Source organism: Mustela nigripes, chromosome X (assembly GCF_022355385.1).
Source record: "Mustela nigripes isolate SB6536 chromosome X, MUSNIG.SB6536, whole genome shotgun sequence".
In the NCBI taxonomy this organism is placed as follows: Eukaryota; Metazoa; Chordata; class Mammalia; order Carnivora; family Mustelidae; genus Mustela; species Mustela nigripes.
The window spans coordinates 60,661,142-60,681,075 of record NC_081575.1 but is presented as its reverse complement, the minus strand read 5'-3'; the positions used below and the strand labels follow the sequence as shown (position 1 = coordinate 60,681,075).

General features: G+C 34.5%; 1 protein-coding gene across 1 annotated transcript in view; it reads right to left on the bottom strand.

Moving 5' to 3' along the window:
* Positions 1 to 19,934, bottom strand: part of BRWD3 (bromodomain and WD repeat domain containing 3) — a 218,871-nt gene that overhangs the window by 13,388 nt on the left and 185,549 nt on the right. The window contains exons 25-32 of the mRNA XM_059385220.1: positions 19,581 to 19,703; positions 18,475 to 18,531; positions 17,121 to 17,261; positions 16,154 to 16,225; positions 14,361 to 14,513; positions 13,221 to 13,384; positions 12,780 to 12,877; positions 12,068 to 12,226 (exon numbers count right to left, since the gene is read on the bottom strand). Of these exons, the coding sequence (XP_059241203.1) occupies positions 12,068 to 12,226; positions 12,780 to 12,877; positions 13,221 to 13,384; positions 14,361 to 14,513; positions 16,154 to 16,225; positions 17,121 to 17,261; positions 18,475 to 18,531; positions 19,581 to 19,703 (967 nt within the window). The remainder of the gene's footprint in view (positions 1 to 12,067; positions 12,227 to 12,779; positions 12,878 to 13,220; positions 13,385 to 14,360; positions 14,514 to 16,153; positions 16,226 to 17,120; positions 17,262 to 18,474; positions 18,532 to 19,580; positions 19,704 to 19,934) is intronic.

Sequence of the window (19,934 nt, the reverse complement as noted above, 5' to 3'; positions counted from 1 at the left end):
TCCCCCTGCTTGTGCTCTCTCTCTCTCTCAAATGAATAAATAAATATCATTAACAAATAAAAATGAAAAACTTCTGCACAGCAAAGGAAACAATCAATAAAACTAAAAGGCAAACTACAGAATGGGATAATATATTTGCAAATGACATATCTGATAAAGGTTTAGTATCCAAAATACATAAAGAAGTTATAAAACTCAACACCCAAAAAACAAATAATCCAATTTAAAACTGGACAGAAAAAAATAAATAAAACTGGACAGGAGACATGAATAGATATTTTCCAAAGCAGATATACAGATGGCCAATGGACACATGAAAAGATGTTCAACATCACTCATTATCAGGGAAATACAAATCAAAACTATAATAAGATATCACCGCACATCTGTCAGAATGGCTTAAAGCCAACCAGAGAGGAAACAACACATGTTTGTGAGGATGTGAAGAAAGGGGAATCTTCTTACACCACTGGGTAGGAATGGTAACTGAGGCACCCACTATGGGAGATAGTATGGAAGTTCCTCAAAAAGTTAAAAAACACAACTACCCTATGATCCAGCAATTGCACTACTAGGTATTTACTCAGAGAATACCAAAATACTAATTCAAATACATGCCCTCCCATGTTTATACCAATATTATCTACAATAGCCAAATTATGGAAAGAGCCCAGATGTCCATTGACAAATGAATGAATAAAGATGTGGTATACACAAACAATAGAATATTACTCATGCAATGGCATAAATGGAGCTAAAGAGTATTTTGCTAAGTGAAATAAGTCAAAGAAAGATAAATACCATATAATTTCACTCATATGTGGACTCGAAGAAAGCAAACAAATGAGCACAGGGAAAAATAAAAAAAGAGCAAAAGAAGCAACCTAAGAAAAATAATTTTTTAAAGATTTTATTTATTTATTTGACAGACAGAGATCACAAGTAGGCAGAGAGGCAGGCAGAGAGAGAGAGGGGAGGAAGCAGGCTCCCTGTGGAGCAGAGAGCCCAATGCAGGGCTCAATCCCACGACCCTGGGATCATGACCTGAGCCGAAGGCAGAGGCTTTAACCCACTAAGCCACCCAGGTGCCCCAAGAAAAAGAATTTTAACTGTTTAGAACAAACTAATGGTTATCAGAGGAGAGGTTGGTGGGTGGTAGGTTAAATAGGTCATGGGGATTAAGGAGTGCACTTGTGTTGAGAACCAACTATTGTATGGAAGCATTGAACTGCTGTATTGTATACTTGAAACTAATATAAAACATTGTATGTTAACTAACTAGACTTTAAATAAAAACTTTGAAAAGTTATATATGCTAAAGTCCTATGCCCCAATGTGTCTGTATTTGGATTATATTCTATAAGGAAGTCATTAAAATTAAATGAAGTCTTAAGTGTAGGTGTTAAAGTCCTAGAATTGTTGTCCTTAAAAGAAAATGAAGAGAGCAGAGCTCACTCTCTCTTCCTGTCTGTGGATATACAATGAAAAAGTCATGTGATGACACATCAAGAAGGCAGCCATCAGCAAGCTAGGAACAGAGTCCTGACCAGATACTCAGCTGGCACCTTGATCTTAGACTTTGAGCCTCCAGAACTGTGAGGAAATAAATGTTTGTTGTACGTATATGAAAAAGTGCAAATCAAAACTTCAATGAGGTATCACCTCTCACCTAACAGAACTGTTAAATTCAGTAACACAAGAAACAACAGGTGTTGGCAAGGATATAGAGTAAGAGGAACACTCTTACACTGTTTTTAGGAATGCAAACTGGTGCAGCCACTCTGAAAAATAGCAGGGAAGTTCCTCAAAAAGTTAAAAATAGAACTACCCTATGATCCAGCCATTGCACTACCAGGTATTTATCCAAAGAATACCAAAATATTAATTCAAAGGGATATATGCACTCTTACATTTATTGCAGCACTATTTACAACAGCCAAATTATGAAAAGAGCCCAATTGTCCATTGATACATGAATGGATAAAGAAGGTGCTGTGTGTGTGTCTGTGTGTGTGTGTGTGCGCACGTGCATGTAATGGAATATTCATCAGCCATAAAAAGTGAAATCTTGCATCTACCATGACATGGATAGAGCTAGAGGGTATAATGATATACAAAACAAGTCAGTCAAACATAGAGACCATATAATTTCACTCACATGTGGGATGTAAGAAACAGAATAAATGAGCAAAGGAAAAAAGAGATTAAAAAAAAAAACAGGGGACATTTTTAACTATGGAGAACAAACTGATGGTTACCAGAGGGTGAAGGATGGGTGAGATAGGTGAAGGGGATTAAAGAGCACACTTATCATGATGAGCACTGAGTAATGTATAGAATTCTTGAATCACTATATTATATACCAAAAACTAATATAACATTGTATGTTAACTATACTGGAATTAAAACAGAAAACTTCATATAAAAGAGAGAAAAAAAAGACAAGAGGAGAGATGAGTTTGGGAAGATGATGGAGTAGGAGGACCCTGAGCTCACCCTGTCCCATGTTTTCAGTAGATTATCATCCATGTCCAAGTCAATAAATGGGAGAGTGATCCAAAGATGGGAAGAACAAACTCCACAACTAAATACAGAGAAGAAGCTGCATCCGAAAGGTGAGGAATATCATAAATGTGGGGGAAGCTGCTAGAGGAGAGAGCTATGTGAGTAGAGATGGCAGAGAAATGGGCCCTCACACCAAGGAGCTCACATAGGGAAGACTGCTCCCCCTAATGTTTGGCTTTGAAAACCACAGGGGCTGAATTCTTGTGTTTGTTTAACCACTGGGGCTTGGGAGCCTGGAGCTTTAACACTGGACAACTTTGGAGGGTGAGTGATACCTGGCTAGCTGCCCTTAAAGAGATAGCAGCCTGTGCCAGAAGGCAACATAAAAATGGCAGTTTACATAACCGTGGGGTCAAAAAGGAGACCTGTTCATACCGATTTTGGAGCATGTTGGGGGACTTCTCCAAAGACAAGAGAGCTGGCAGGTGCTGTTTTCCTCCCCTGCTCTCTAGCATAAACAATGGGCCATGTGCACGAGGTAGAGCTGCACAGATACTTGCTACCTAACCCACTAGCAGTGCACTAAGCTCACAAGTTCTCCTGAGGATTTGCCCACTCCAAGGCTGCTGGCCTGGACCCTTGACTAAGGGTAAATTTTGTTAATGTTGTGGGGACCTACACAGCCACCAGGTGCACAGCTGCCAAAGCACACCATGTCCAGCTGCCAAGCTCTGCCCTGTTGCCTGGCCATCCTGAGACACAGACATTGTGACACACCTAGCCACCCTGATGCATGGACCCAGCTGCTGTAGCACCTCAGGATTTTGACTTAAAACTAAAAATTAGTAGCCCAGCACAAATTCTGCTAACAATCCTGCCATGCCCCTACTTCCCTGGTGGGCTATCCCCCAGAGCTGGCCTGCCTGGTCCCCCTAATACCACAGAGAGCAGACACAGTCCAGAAAAAGCAGAGAGTCAGTTCAGATGACTGCATTGAAAGGGAAAGTGACTCGGACACAACAGCAAGGCATAAACAACACACAAAGGATACTCTCATGAAGGGACAGGTTCTGGTGAACAGGAGACTCTGCACTGAAGGTGCCCTTCTTCATAAAGTCACTACTTTTAAGAGCAAAAGACACAGATGACTTTCCTAATTCATAGACACAAAGAGAGGCACACAAAATGAAGATAAAGAGAAATTTATCCCAAATGAAAGAAGAGGACTAGGACATGGCCAGAGACTGAAGTGAACTCTAAGTAACATGCCTGATAGAGAATTTAAAGAAACCATCATAAGGATCCTCACAGGACTTGAGAAAAAAGTGAAAGACAGAATTGAGAACCTTAACACAGAGATAAGGAAGAACATAGCAGAGATAAAGGGTACGATAAACAAAATGAGAAACACTCTTGATGGAATGAAGAGAACAACAGAAGAAGCAGAGGAACAAATGAGTAACCTAGAAGACACAATGATGTAAAGTATTAAAGCCGAACCAAAGACAGAGAAAAGAATACGCAAAATGAGGATAGATATAAGGAACTCACTGACTCATCCCCAACAAGACCAACAAAAGCAGATCTATACTAAGACATATTGTAATTAAATTGGCAAAATACAGTGATAAAGAGAAATTTTTTAAGTCATCAAGACAAGATAGTAACATAGAAGGGAAAACCCCTAAGACTAGCAGGAGATTTTTCAACAGAAGGGAGTGGAATGACTATTCAGAGTGTAGAACGGAAAAAATCTACAGCCAAGAGTACTCTATCTAGCAAGGGTATCATTCAGAAAAGAAGAAGAGGTAGAGTCTCCCTTTCAAGAACTAAAGGAGTTTATAACCATTAAACCAGCCCTACAAGAAATATTTAAGGGGACCCTGAGTCCCCTTAATAAGGGAGAGACCAAAAGTTACAATATAAAGGTAGGAAACATTAAAGCACTAAAGATGAATATTTCTCTGAAAACATCAGGAAAGGAACTCACAAGATAAAAGGATATAAAACAACATGTATTTAAAGCATGGGGAGAGGAGTAAAGAATGAGTTCAACCTTAAGGATTACCAACTTAATATACACTCCTATATATACAAGAGGTTACATATAAATGTACTGGTAACTATATATTAAAAACCTCTAATAAATATGCAAAGAATAAAGAGAAATATATCACTAAAAAATCAGCAAAACATGAAAGAGAAAATTCAAAAAAGGATCAGAGAAAATCTTCAGAAAACTACAAAACAAGTCATAAAATGTTACTAAATACATACCTATCTATAATTACTCTGAATGTAAATGGACTAAAAAATGTTAAAATCAAAATATACAGGGTAACAGAAAGGATTAAAAAAATGAGATCCATCTATAAGGTACCTATGATGAGATTCATTTTATGTGTTTATTTGCTTATTTATCTATATTTGGGGGGTTATTTCATATTTTATTGGATTGATGTACATTTCACCATTTCTGAGACATAAAGGTAGCATAGGACTAAGAATGTGTAACGAACGGGAAAGGGAGAGAGGACTTCCACAAATTTGACTAAACTAGAAAGGTACATAATTTTTTGGGTTGGAATATAGAGATAAACCTGCTCGAAACTGAAAGGAGGTCCTTGGTTTCTATCAAAAATCTTCTAAAGTCTCTATGAATACAAGGGCCAACTTATGGAAAAGTACCCAAATGGCACAAAAACCCATTAGGCAGGAGAAATGGGCAGGACAGAAGGATATGGGTTGCGGGGGAAGCTGGTCTACAACATGGACGGACAGCTGGGTTGGAGGCCATGGCTCGGGCCCAGGAGCTGGAGGTAGGAGTAAGCTGTGAAGAAGTCTGTAGACAGAGGTTAGTACATTCACCCAAAGCCTGGGCTTCCCAGTCAGTCTCCAGGATGCAGATGCTTTCCTCAAATAAGGGAGATTCATTTTAGACCTAAAGGTACATGCAAACTGAAATTAAAGGGATGGAGAAGTATCTATCATACAAATGTATGTCAAAAGAAAGCCAAAGTAGCAATACTTATAAAGAACAAACTAGCTTTAAAACAAAGACTGTAAGAAGAGACCAAGGACACCAGCTGATGAAGAGTTCAATAAGAATATAAAACAATTGTAAATATTTATACATCTAACATAGGAACACTCAAATATATACAATTAATAACAAACATAAAGCAACTAATTGATGATAATACAACAATAGTAGGGGACTTTAACAGCACATTTACATGAATGAACAGATCCTCTAAACAGAAAATCAATGAGGAAATAATGGCTTCGAATGACATATTGAAACAGATGGATTTAACACATATATTCAGAACATTCTATCCTAAGATAGCAGAATATACATTCTTTTCAGGTGTACATGGAACTATCTCCAGAATAGATGCTGCATTAGGACACAAAAGAAGCCTAAACAAGTTCAAGAAGATCAAAGTCATACCATGCATCTTTTCTGACCATAATGCTGTGAAACTAGAAGTCAACTACAAGAAAAAAATGAGGAAAGACCACAAATATATGGAGGACAAATAGAATGGTACTAAACAATGCATGGTCAACTAGGAAATTAAGAAGAAGTAAAATATATATGGAAACAAATGAAAATGAAAACAGAATGGTCAAAAACTTTTGGAATGCAGCAAAACTGGTCCTAAGAGGGAGGGTAATAATAATATATGCCTACCTCAAGGTGAAAGAAAAATCTTAAACAATGTACCTTTATACCTAAAGGAGCTAGAAAAAGAAAAACAAAACCTATAGCCAGCAGAAAGAGAGAAACAGCAAAGATGAGAGGAAAAATAAATGATACAGAAACTAAAACAATAACAGAATAGATCAATAGAAGCAGGAGCTGGTTGTTTGGAAAAAAAAAATCAATAAAATTAATAAATCTATAGTTAGACTTAAGATGAAAAAAGGATAAAGGATTCAAGTAAAATCACAATTAGAGAGGAGAAATAACACCCAATACCACAGAAATACAAACAACCATAAGAGAACACTATGAAAAACTATATAAACCAACAATATACCAACTGAACAACCCTGGAAGAAAAGCATACATGCTTAGAAACATATAAACTATCACAAGTGAAACATGAAGATATAGAAAATCTGGACACACTAAAACCAGCCAAGAAATTGAATCAGAAATCAGAAACAAGGAAGAAACAAAAGTCCAGAGCCAGAAGGCTTCACAGGAGAATCCTACCAAACAGTTAACAAGCGTTAACACTCATTCTCTTCTAACTACTCCAAAAAATAGAAAAGGAAGGAAAATTTCCAACTTCATTCTATGAGGCCAGCTTTACCCTGATACCAAAACTAGATAAAGACACCACTAATAATAGAATTACAAGCCAATACAATACCTTTGGTGAACATAGATGCAAATATCCTCAACAAAATAGTAGCAAACTGAATCCAACAATAAATTAGAAGAATCATTCACCATCATCAGGTGGGTTTTATTTCTGGGTTGCAAAGGTAGTTCAACATTCACAAATTAATGTGATACATGACATCAATAAGAGAAAGGATAAGAACCATGATTATTTTAATAGACACAGAAAAAGCATTTGACAAAGTACAACATCCATTCATGATAAAAACTTTCAATAAAGTAGGTTTCAAGGGAACATACCTCAACTTCATAAAGGCCATATATGAAAAACCCACAAATAAAATCATCCTTAATATGGCAAAACTAAGAGCTTTTTCTCTAAGGTCAGGAATAAGACAAGGATTGTCCACTCTCACTACTTTTATTCAATATAGTACTGGAAGCCCCAGACAAAGCCATCAGGTAACAAAATGAAATAAAAATTCATCCAAATAATGAATACTGTTATGCTGAAAATAAATAAATTAATAAAAAATTCATCTAAATAGCGAAGGAAGAAATAAAACTTTCACTATTTGTTGACGACATGATACTGTATACAGAAAACTTGAAAGACTCCACACACATACAAAACTGCCAGAACTGATAAACAAATTTAGTAAAGTCACAGGATAAAAACATCAATGTATAGAAATCTGCTTCATTTCTATATATCAATAATGAAGCAGCAGAAAGAAAAATTAAGAAAACAATTTCACTTACAATTACTTAGGAATAAAACTAACCAAAGAGGTGAAAGAGCTTGACTATAAAAACTACAAAATGCTGATGAAAGTAATTGAAGATGACACAAAGAAATGGAAAGACATTCTATGCTCATAGATTGAAAAAATAAGTATTATCAAAAAATCTGTAGTACCCAAAGCAATCTACAGATTTATTGGAATCCCAATCAAAATACCAACAGCCTTTTCTTACAGAACTAGAACAAACAATCCTAAAATTTGTATGACAATGGAAAGACCCCAAATAGCCAAAGAAATCCTGAATAAAAAAAAAAAAAAGCAAAGCTGGAGTCATCACAATTAGAGATTTCAAGTTATATTACAAAGCTCTAGTAATCAAAATAGTATGGCACTGGCACAAAAAAAGACAAACAATAATGGAACAGAATAGAAAACCCAGAAATAATCCTACAGCTATATGGTGCTGGAAAGAAAAGTGGAAAGAAATATCCAATAGGAAAAAGACAGTTTCTTCAACAACTGATGTTGGGAAAACTGGATAGCAACATGCAAAAGGGTAAAAGTAGATCCCTTAATTGAAACACACATAAAAATAAAATCAAAATGGATTAAAGACCTAAATGTGAGACCTGAAACCACGAAAGTCCTAGAAGAGAACACAGGCAGTATCCTTTTTGACACTGGTTGTAGCAACTTCTTACTACATATGTCTTCTGAGTGAAGGAAAACAAAAGCAAAAAGAAACTATTAGGACTACATCAAAATAAAAAGCTTCTACACAATAAAGGAAATATATATAAAGAACTTATAAAACTCAACACTCCAAAACAAATAATCTAATTAAGAAATGGGCAGAAGATATGAACGGACATTTCTTCAAGGAAGACATCGAGACATTCAGATGGCCAAAAGACACATGAAAAGATGTTCCTCGTCACTTACTGTGGAGGGAAATGCAAATCAAAACTATAATGAGATACCACATCACACCTGTCAGAATGTCTAAAATCACCAACACAAGAAACACAGGTGTTGGCAAAGTTGAGAGAATGGAACCCTCTTGCACTGCTGATGGGAATGCAATCTGGTATAGTCACTGTGCAAAACATTATGGTCCTCAAAAAGTTACAAATAGAACTACCTTATGATCCAGTAATCACACTACTGGGTATTTACCCAAAGAATAAAATACAAAGACATACATGCACCCCCACATTTACAGCAGCATTATCAACCACAGCCAAGATATGGAAGGAGCCCAAGTATCCACTGAATAAATAAATGGATAAAGAAGATGTGGTACATGTACACAAATGTGCACGCACATGCATGAACACACACACACACAGTGGAATATTATTCAGCCATAAAGAGAATGAAATATTGCCATTTGCAATGACATGGATGGAGCTAGAAAGTAATACATAAATGAAATAAGTCAGAGAAAGACAAATACCATATGACTTCATACACTGAATTTAAGAAACAAAACACATGAGCAAAAAGAAGAAAAGAGAGAGAGACAGATCAAGAAAAAAGAGTGCACTTTTTGTGATGAGTACCAAGTGATGTATGTAACTGCTAAATCACATATTATATACTTGAAACTAATATAACAGTGTATGTTAACTAACTGGATTTATTTAGTTTTTTAAAGATTTTATTTATTTACTTGACAGAGAGAGATCACATGTAGGCAGAGAGGCAGGCAGAGAGAAGGAGGGAGAAGCAGGCTTCCCACTGAGCAGAGAGCCCGATGCGGGGCTCAATCCCAGGACCCTGAGATCATGACCTGAGCAGAAGGCAGAGGCTTAGGCCACTGAGCCACCCAGGTGCCCCTTAACTAACTGGATTTAAAATAACAATTTTTAAGGAAGGTCAGCACCCAATGTGGCTGTGGGCATGATACCACATGTCTATGTCCTACTGTCCTGCTTCTTCCAACCATCATCCATACCCTGTACCAGTACACTTCATTCTTCCCAGTTCTCATGCACTTTGCCACTGAGGGAGGAAATGCAGAGAATGGGAAATGTCTGATATACATGGGCCTATAGTGGTCTTTTTGTACACTCACCTTGTTTTACAGAAATAAATATTACTGGCCAAGTTCTCTTTCTTTGAAAAAAAAAAAAAGGTAAAAGACAACAATTGTTGGCAAGGATGTGGAGAAAGAGAAAATTAATATAGCCATTATGGAAATATTTATGGGGGTTCTTCAAAAAATTAAAAATATAACTATTATTTGATCTAGTAACCCCACTTCTGGATATATATACAAAGGGACTGAAGTCAGGGTCTTTAAGAGGCATCTGTACTCCCATGTTCACTGCAGCATTAGTCACAGTAGCCAAGATACGGAAATAATCTATATGTCCTTCCATAAATGAATGTAAAAAAATATAATGCACACACTCACACCCCACAGTGGAATATTACTCAGCCTTTAAAAAGAAGGAAATTTTGCAATTTATGATAATATGTTCAGAGCTGGGAAGGTACTATGCTAAGCAGAATGAGGAAGATGGGGCAAGAGAAATACTGCATGTCACTTACATATATAATCGAAAACAGTCATATTCATAAAAACAGAGAGTAGGATGGTGGTTGCTAGGGGCTGGAGGAAGATGAATTTATTTATCTGACACAGGTCAAAGGGTATAAAAATTCAGTTATTCAGAATGAATAAGTTCTGGGTATCTAAGGTACAGCATGGTGATTACAGTTAACAATACTATACAGTATACTTGAAATTTGCTAAAAGGAGAGATCTTAACTTTTAACACACAGGGTAACTATGTAGAGGTGATGGATCTGTTATAATTAGTTTGTGGTGACCATTTCACAATGTATACATATACCAAGACATCAAGTTATACACTTTAAATATATACATTATTTTATATGTCAGTGGTATCTCAATAAAGTTGCTAAAAGCAAATATCTGCTTTTAAGCCATCCAGTCTGTGGTATCATATTGTAACAGCCCAGACTAAGAAATATAGAAGGCTAGAGACTAAGGTGATAGCAACAGAAACTGTGGACAAAGGATTTAAGTGGTATTAAAAAGTTTTAGAATTCACAAAACTTAGCAACTGACTAGATATGAGGGGTGAAAGAAGTGTCTAAGAACACTGCAAGATTTTAAGTTGGATGACTAGGAAGATGGTGGTGACATTAACTAAAATAGTGAGTGCAGAAATAGAAATAAGTTTGACACAGAAAGATGGATGATAAGCACCCAAGGAAATTATCTTAGGAAGCACATGGAGATAAAACTGGTAGAATAACAGAATGTTAGGGCTAGATATGTGAATTTGGAGAGTCATCAGCATAAAGATGATTGACGTAGTTACCAGATAATTTGCAGAAGACCCCCCCCCACAAAAAGCCCAAAACAAACAAATCAAGAAACCTGTGGAAAACTCTGCAAATAGGAGGTAAGTACAGTCAAAGAAAAGAAACAGAAAATACAGAAATGTAAGAAAACAGAGATGTACGATAAGATCAGGAAAGAAGCCTGGCAGGAGAGTTCCTAGGAGCGGTATTTAATAGTATGTAAAGACAGATAAAATCAAGGATATAGAGTCTAAGAACAGAACACTGGTTGGTTACTAAAGAGAATAGGTGATTCTGGAGAGAACAGCTTTTGGAGAGTGGTGGTGTCAGAAGCCAGACAATAAAGGATAAAGGAATTTTTAGATAGAAAGAAAAGAGAAACAAGAAATAAAGGCTATTCTAATAGCTTGACAGTGAAGGGGAGGGGAAAAAGACAAGAAAGTGGCACGAGTTAGTCAATGTGTAGCACAATCAGAGAAGATAATAAAGATACAAATTGGGAAAAATAAAGGCACTAAATATTTTAAGTAATCAAATATTTCAATACTTTTCATATACCAATACAAATTATATGTTAAATATAATTAATTTAATATATTAATATAAATTAATATAAATATAATTAATTAAATATAATTAATTTAATAAATTAAAGTCCATTTTTAAGTCATTGATAGTTCAAGAATAATGGATATGCTACTTAATCATTCATTAAATTTATAAAAAATAAAAATGTTTCATATATTAAACTATATTAATAACAAAGGAAAAAAATTCCAAAATCATCTTTAGATAGGCTTTATATTTTTAAGGGCTATCTCAATTTCAAAAAAGGATTTGGTTTGAAATACCTCTTCATTTAGTTTTTCCTCTTTATTATTTCATATTTTATTTTAAAAGACTAAAATATATTTTGAAGTAGTTATTGAAATCTGCTCATGGCTTGTTCCTGATTGTGGATATGAACCCCTATCTTACTCAAATTTAATACAACATTAAAATTGGCATTAACTATAAGGGAATGCTAATTTTTACTACCTAAACACATCAGCTTTTAAATAATTCATCTGTCACCAAAAGAGAACAGAGAATAAATGCCCTGTCCATATTTATTTCCTACCTTGTTTAATTGGTAAAACTCTATTCCGAAATGATTTGGCTTTCCCTGGGTCATGGCTATTTCCACTTCTGCTATAACCACTGAAGCTCGATGAAGAAAATGGCCCATCCATTTCATCATCCAGTAAATATAATGAAAGGCCTTCAGCAGCATCTGAAACTTACATTTAAAAAGACTGTAATATTAACATATATTAGAATGTTTTCAGGAAAATTAAACAAGCTGTTTTTAAAACTATATCTCACTCAGTTACTTTATACCAACATCAAAAATACAAGCTGTCCGAAGAGGGAAATATGAATATATTGAGAACAAATATTTTATCACATCATTAAGTTTTCAAGCACAGAATGTCAGAAAAACTTGTCCAATAAAACCACCTCCCCAGATGATGAATTTTTAATTTTTATGTTTGCAAATATGTTATAAATGAGTGCTCTGAGATATTATAGAGTTAAAAATTATAGTTAACAGAATTGTAAAACAAAAAGACTTCAAAATTCATCTAGTCTCAATACTTTCATTTTAAAATTAAAACTGAATTCTATGGCCTAATGTCTTACCCAGGGCCACACAGAAGAAATGGGAATAAAGCACAACTTTCTACATCCAAATCCAATGCTTTTCATACTATAAATCATGCTGCCTCTTCTACATGCTTAATATCAGTATTAAACTGAAATACAGAACAGCAAAAACAAAAGATATTTACCGGGAGACGAGAAAGGAGAGCTAGTCCTGGCATAAGACACTGAGGTATTCTGGTCATTTTTAGGCTGCAACTTCATTTGTTTCTGCTTCCCTTTGGGACTATAATTTAAAATATATAAAAATGAACATTTTTTCTACTACCAACATATTATGATAGACAGTATGATACAAATGCTTAAGCTGACTAAAGAAATGCCTTATAATTTAAGTGAAATGCTTCAAACTGGTAATCATCAAAATTAAAAAAAAATAGCTTTTGGCATAATAAAATCTACATAAACAAAGCTTTGGGTTACCAACTCCATCTTTACACAATAATAAGAGTTCTTAAAAAAATCTTTTTGGTCTTTGGATCTTCTCAAACTATTCAATAAACCTTAAAAAATGAGATAATATATACAAAGTGCCTTAAAACATAAAATCCTACATATGTGTAACATACCTAGGAGCTCTGCTACTAGATAATGAGCTGCTACTGCTTCTTAGACGTTTTCTGTACCGTGGCCGCCTCCTCTTCTGACTCTGCATTCCTGACTTATATTCAGAGATGATATTTTTAATATGACTTTCAAATAAGGCAGATAATCGCAGTGTCATGCTATAGATCTGAAAAGGTAGAAATCAACTACTTTAATTATATAAAATAGAAAGTATAAATATACCTAAGACTAGCATCAGCATCAATCTTTCAGACAAAATAAATATGCAATTTCATATACTTGAAAATCTCTTCCTAAAGAATTAAAATATAATTTTAATATAATTATTAAAAAAATCATATCAAATGTTGGGAAGGGTAGAAAAAAGATTCTCATACATTGCCAGTGAATATTTTAACTGGAACAACATTCTAAAATAAAATTTGCATTATATACCAAAAATATTAAAAATATATTGATCCTTTCACTAATAATTTTGCTTCTGGGAATTTATTCTAAATAAATATCAGAGAACTGCACACACAAAATAATTATGTTCAAGGATGTTAAAGATGAAAGCCACAGCATTATTCATGTAAAGTTAAAAACTAGAAACCACCTAAATCTCAAGCACTAGGGTACTGTTTAAGTAACATAAAACAACCACAAAGCAGAATACTATGGAGACATTAGAAGTATTCTCAAAGAGTCGTAATGACATGGGAAAATGTTCATAATATATAAGTTGATAAAGGGCTTCAAAATATGAAACTTAGAGTTTCAAATAGTATATAAACATATGTCATACTGTAGGAAGAAAACCAAAAGTGAAAAAAATTATGCCTGCAGAAATTAGTGAAAATTCATTTTATACAAGTTGAAAGTGGGCAAATATATATCTAGTGCACAACTGATTTAAAAGTTAATTAGACACCAGTGATTACAAAAAACAAAAATTATTATTACTACTTTTTTGTTCATAAGATATTTAAGTTCTAACAAAACATAGGGAAAGTATCACACTCCAGTAACCATGTCAGAACTGTAATATACTTCTTTAGAAAGTATAAGCAGTTTTAAAACTAATGAAAGAAAACTACCTGATATACATATATATGTAAATACTTAAGTAATTAATCCACAGAGTATTTTTTTTTGCATACCCTTGACTTTTTATTAGAGGTATAAGTTTTAGAGTTGCTGAATATTTGGCGAACATCTTTATAAAATTCCAGAGGACTACCATAATTTCCTGCTTCCAAAGTTTCTTTCACAGTGCTGAAGTCCATAGGCGTGTCTGTAATATCTGGAAAATCCTACAAGGAAGGATGTGTTATTAAATATACAAGCTGGGTAACAATACTACATAATACAATGGTACTGAGATTTGCATCACCAATCCACCATGAAATAAACACACTGCTTTTCAAACTGCCAACTATCTACTCTAATCAAAACCATTCATTTAAACAGAATTCTTTTGGTAGCTCAGGAAAAGAGCAGGGGTCTCTGGGAGAGTCTTAGCCTTCACCCTGAAATTGATAACCATATTCTCTCAAGAGACAGAATAGAAAATGCACAGCCACTGGCTTTATCCCTACAGAATACAAAATTCCATTTTTTACTTAAAGGCTGAAGGAGCCCCCAATTGCCTAGCAAAGTGCCCAATGAAGGTATAAGATGGGTTTATTCACATATAATTAGTTCCATGTCACAAATTAATTACACATTTCCAAGCTATTTCTAGATAGGAGGGCATTCTACCTAAAATGTCATTAGTTGAAGGTCAAAGTCAAACTGGCCATGTCTGTGGCTAGCTCCTATATTTTTGCTTTTTAATGAATATGACACTTGTGCTTCATTGGAGGTCTGTGTCTCATAAATTATGAATTAGTTTGATTTTTATTAGGGAAGGGAGAAGATTCTATTTTAACCTAAATCTGTCAAGTCTTGTTAAGATATGCCTAGGTTTATCATATAGAATGTAATCTAAAAGTCATACTTATATATATCATAACCATCAAGAACTAAACATTTTGGAGTGAAAACCATAGTCAATATTAAATCTCTCATCCCATTTAAATTCATTAAGTAACAATCACCACATTTCTTTCAGAGAAGAAGCCAAAAATCCAGAAGAATGGGCAGAGGAAAAGTGTATTATAAATTACAAATTATAAAAAAAAGTGAAAATATTTTTCCAAGTGTAAGAGACCACAATTGCTCTTAATCTATCTTTAAAAATATTTTTGTCTTAAATCATAACAACAAAAGTATATTCCTACATACATAGCTTAGGAAACAAAGATTTTCATAGAGGAAGTATGTTGGACTTGTAAAATGTAACCAAAACTCAAAAGATCCCATAAGGTGGCTGAATGAAGTCCCAGTGGATATAATCAGCTGCAATACAGACATATTGTGCAATTAATGTTTTCTACTCCACTACAGTAACTTTAGGTCTATAGAAACAATTATGTGTATGCAAATGCCATAAAGAACATACTTGGAAACACATGATGATTTAAAAACCAAAAACACAAGGGTGCTTGGGTGGCTTAGTTGGTTAAGCATTTGATTCTTGGCTTTGGCTCAGGTCATGATCTCAGGGTCTTGAGATCGAGCCCTGTGTCAGGCTCCGCACTCAGCACGGAGTATGCTTCTCTCCCTCTCCTTCTGCCCCTTCCCACTGTTTGTGGTCTCTCTCAATCTAAACAAAATTAAAAAATCTTCAAAACAAAATAAAACCTTAAAAGAACCAAAAAAACCCCACAAACAAACAAAACAAAACAAAAACATAAACCACCAAAAAAAAAATCAAAGACAAAAAAAGTACGAAGAATTGGAAAACAGCTTTACAAATTATAAAAGTTTCATTTACAGTATGGAAATTTTAAAAAGTAGAACAATATAAAAACAACCAGTGCATGTCTTTTAAGAGACAACCTAGGTCTACCTCAGAAAGAGACGGCTCTTGTCTTTCTGCAACAACTGACTCTGAAGATTCTCCCTCTTGTTCTTGATGGCCCTATTAGGGTAAAGAAGATATATTTTATTTCCAGACTACTACAACGAAATATCAAGTTGGCAAAGCAATAATGATTTAAAGCTTTAAGTAATAAATAGGATTTAGGTTTTTACTGACTATACTTTAAGATGAAAGAATTCTACATTCACCATTGTCCTCTACTATGAGAAACACAAGACTGATTTATTCTAGTCAAACTCCTTACAAACAAAATGAGCTTCATTGAACATAATTTTGTTTTTTATTTGAATATTTTTTCCCAACTAAAACCTGTATATGCAGAAAACATTTATGTTTACTAATTTCAGAGGATGGTCTGATGCATTTCTGAAATACTGCTATAACTTTTCTCTGAAAAAGTTAAGACAGATTTGTTATCTACACTGAACAGTTATTCAACAGATACACTCCTAAAAAAAGAATCCTATAATAGGTCTCATGTTTTTATCTTTGATGAAAAGTAATATGGCATACATTAATTACTCTAAGTGATCCTACTGGATAACACATTAAGTATAAATTAAACAGGCTGATATGTTATGAGGGGTCTCCAGTGAGTAGAAATGTATTAGAAATCAGTAAAATTTATTTAAAAATATCCAAAATGAAAGCAGGAAGGGATTGCAAAGATATTTAGATTCAGATTTGGTTCACAACTATATAATTTACACACAAAGTACATGACTGGAATTTCATTATCATTAATCATACTACCTACTTTCACAATTAAAAGACATATGAAAAAGGAAGGAAGAGGAAGGAAATAGGGAGGTAAGAAGGGATGGAGGAAAGAAGGAAGGAAAAAAAGAGGAAAAGTGGCTTCAAATTATATTTTAGCATGTGTAGTTGTGGGGAAATTACATATTGGCAATTATTTAAACAAGTGTATGTTTACTAGATAAGAAAGATGATCGGCTGGCTGTCGAAATGGCTCTGCATCTTCACGTTCATAAATGAGGCTCAACAGTTCTTTGCATTGTTTTCTCCAAGCATCAGGATTACACCTTAAAGACTGTTTTCTGCCTCGGCATTTGACCTGTAGATTTTAACAGAATTATATATAAAAGCTCTTTTCTTAACTATTCATTGATTTTCTCCTGCGTTCCTATGTTAATAAATCTATGTAACATAGAGGAGCTGCTATTTAAGTTTCTTAATTTAGACATTATTCTGCCTGACAAAAATATATATAATAAAAACTAGACAGTATATGCATGGAAATAGCAAGAATTCTAGTATTCCGAAATTTCATTTTAAGAAAATCTGAACCACAAATAAAACACAGAGGAACATATATTTTTCCTTAATATTTACTGGTAGTTAAGTATACTTAACAATGGCATTATAATTTTCTCAAAACTCAAACAAATATATGTTTATATATTATCTATTTATTAATTGTGTATGAGTATATATATATATCTTTTGTTGTGTATGTGTGTGTATACATATATATATATATATATCCATATTATCCATATGCTCTGTGTATCTATATCTATATCTATATATCCTTTGTTGTCATGGTCCATTCTAGCCTTTACCATTTGATGCCTTTTTATAAGATTTCTTTCAGTATTTCAAAGAAAATATTCCTTATATAAAATAAGAATTTGTTTAATTACTATGGAAGGGAAGTGTACAGAACAGAGCTAACATAACAGACCTGAGACTGTTTATCTTTACCAGGGCTTGCTTATAAGGTTGGCCTTTGGTTGGCATTCTGGATAACTGGCACGTGAACCATTCCTAAATACTAAAGGTGGTTTACTGTGTCTACACTGTTTGTACAATGTGATTTGTATGGGACACTTGCTTTCCTGTACTTTTCCTATGCCTTCTTGCTTTTTGGGAGCCTGGAATCTTGGGATGTACTAGACAGACAGTGTCTATATATAACCAGTTCCAAATAAATTCTTGGGGTGTTAGTCTCTAATCACATATACATTGCTAAATTTTCATTGTACAGGAAGAGTGTGCTCTGTTTGGCCCCTCAAAGAAGGGAGAAAGCAAAAAAAGCCTACACGTGGATTCCTCCAGATTCTGCCTATGTTTATTTCCCTGTGATCCAACTGTGCATCCTTTATTATATGTCACTGTAATAAACCTTAGTAATGAATCACAAGTATATATACTGAGTTCTAAGAGTCTTTATAGAAATTTTCCAAACAGGTGGAGTTGGTCTTAGGGATCCCTGACACAGGAAGCCTGAAAATTCTTCTTTTTGGCAGGTTATTTTACTCACTCACCCTTCTCCCAGATGAAGTACCAGGACCATCTGAATCTAAATCAACCAATTCTGTATCCTAAAATTAAAAGGGAAGAGTGAGAAAACATGTTAATTTAAATTCAAAGTCTTACAAATTTGATAAACATTTACAAAGAAATGGCAAATACAATCACAATTAACTCCCTCATTGGAGCAGGCAGCAGGCAGAACGAAGTTTAAAGGAACAATTACTCCAAACTTTGCCTATATGCTAGATACAAACTGAGAAATATATAGGGAGAGAAGGAATAAACAAGGTCTCTTTAAATCAGAATAGGAAATGAAGAAAATAGTATAGTGACTGGTGTCTAAAGTTGTACCTAATATTAATATTTAAAAAAAAAACTTACTCTATATAACATGCTACTTCAATATATTATAATCATGAATTATTCATGATTAATCTTTTACTATGTCAAGAAATACATCTATTTTCTATAGGGAACTATGAATGTATATTAAAACTTAAGATTCAAATGGCAACATTTCGTTTCTTTTGATGGCTGCATAGTATTCCATTGTGTATATATACCACATCTTCTTGATCCATTCATCTGTTGATGGACATCTAGGTTCTTTCCATAGTTTGGCTATTGTGGACATTGCTGCTATAAACATTTGAGTGCGTGTGCCCCTTGCGAAAACATGGATGGAACTAGAGCGTATTATGCTTAGTGAAATAAGTCAAGCAGAGAAAGACAACTATCATATGATCTCACTGATATGAGGAAGTGGTGATGCAACATGGGGGCTTAAGTGGGTAGGAGAAGAATAAATGAAACAAGATGGGATTGGGAGGGAGACAAACCATAAGTGACTCTTAATCTCACAAAACAAACTGAGGGTTGCTGCGGGGTGGGGGTTTGGGAGAAGGGGGTGGGATTATGGACATGGAGGAGGGTATGTGCTTTGGTGAGTGCTGTGAAGTGTGTAAACCTGTTGACTCACAGACCTGTACCCCTGGGGATAAAAATATATGTTTATAAAAAATAAAAAATTAAAAAAAAAACAAAAAACCCCTTAAGATTCAATTAAGTATCCCTCTGAGCAATAGTTTTTTAATACAAAGAGGCAAGGCCCACATACCATTATTACCCTGGTGGTGGTAAAGCACATAGGTAATGCGTAGGAGAAAATAAAAGCATCAAAATCCACGAGGTACAGATAACCCCCCTCAAAATCAATACGAACAGGTCCACACCTCATCATCTAATAGCAACATTTACAAGTCGTAGCGACAAGAAGAAAATCCTGAAAGCAGCCCGGGACAAGAAGTCTGTAACATACAATGATAAAAATATTAGACTGGCAACAGATTTATCCACAGAGACTTGGCAGGCCAGAAAAAACTGGCATGATATTTTAAGAGTACTAAATGAGAAAACATACAGCGAAGAATACTATATCCACTTAGGCTATCATTGAAAATAGAAGGAGAGG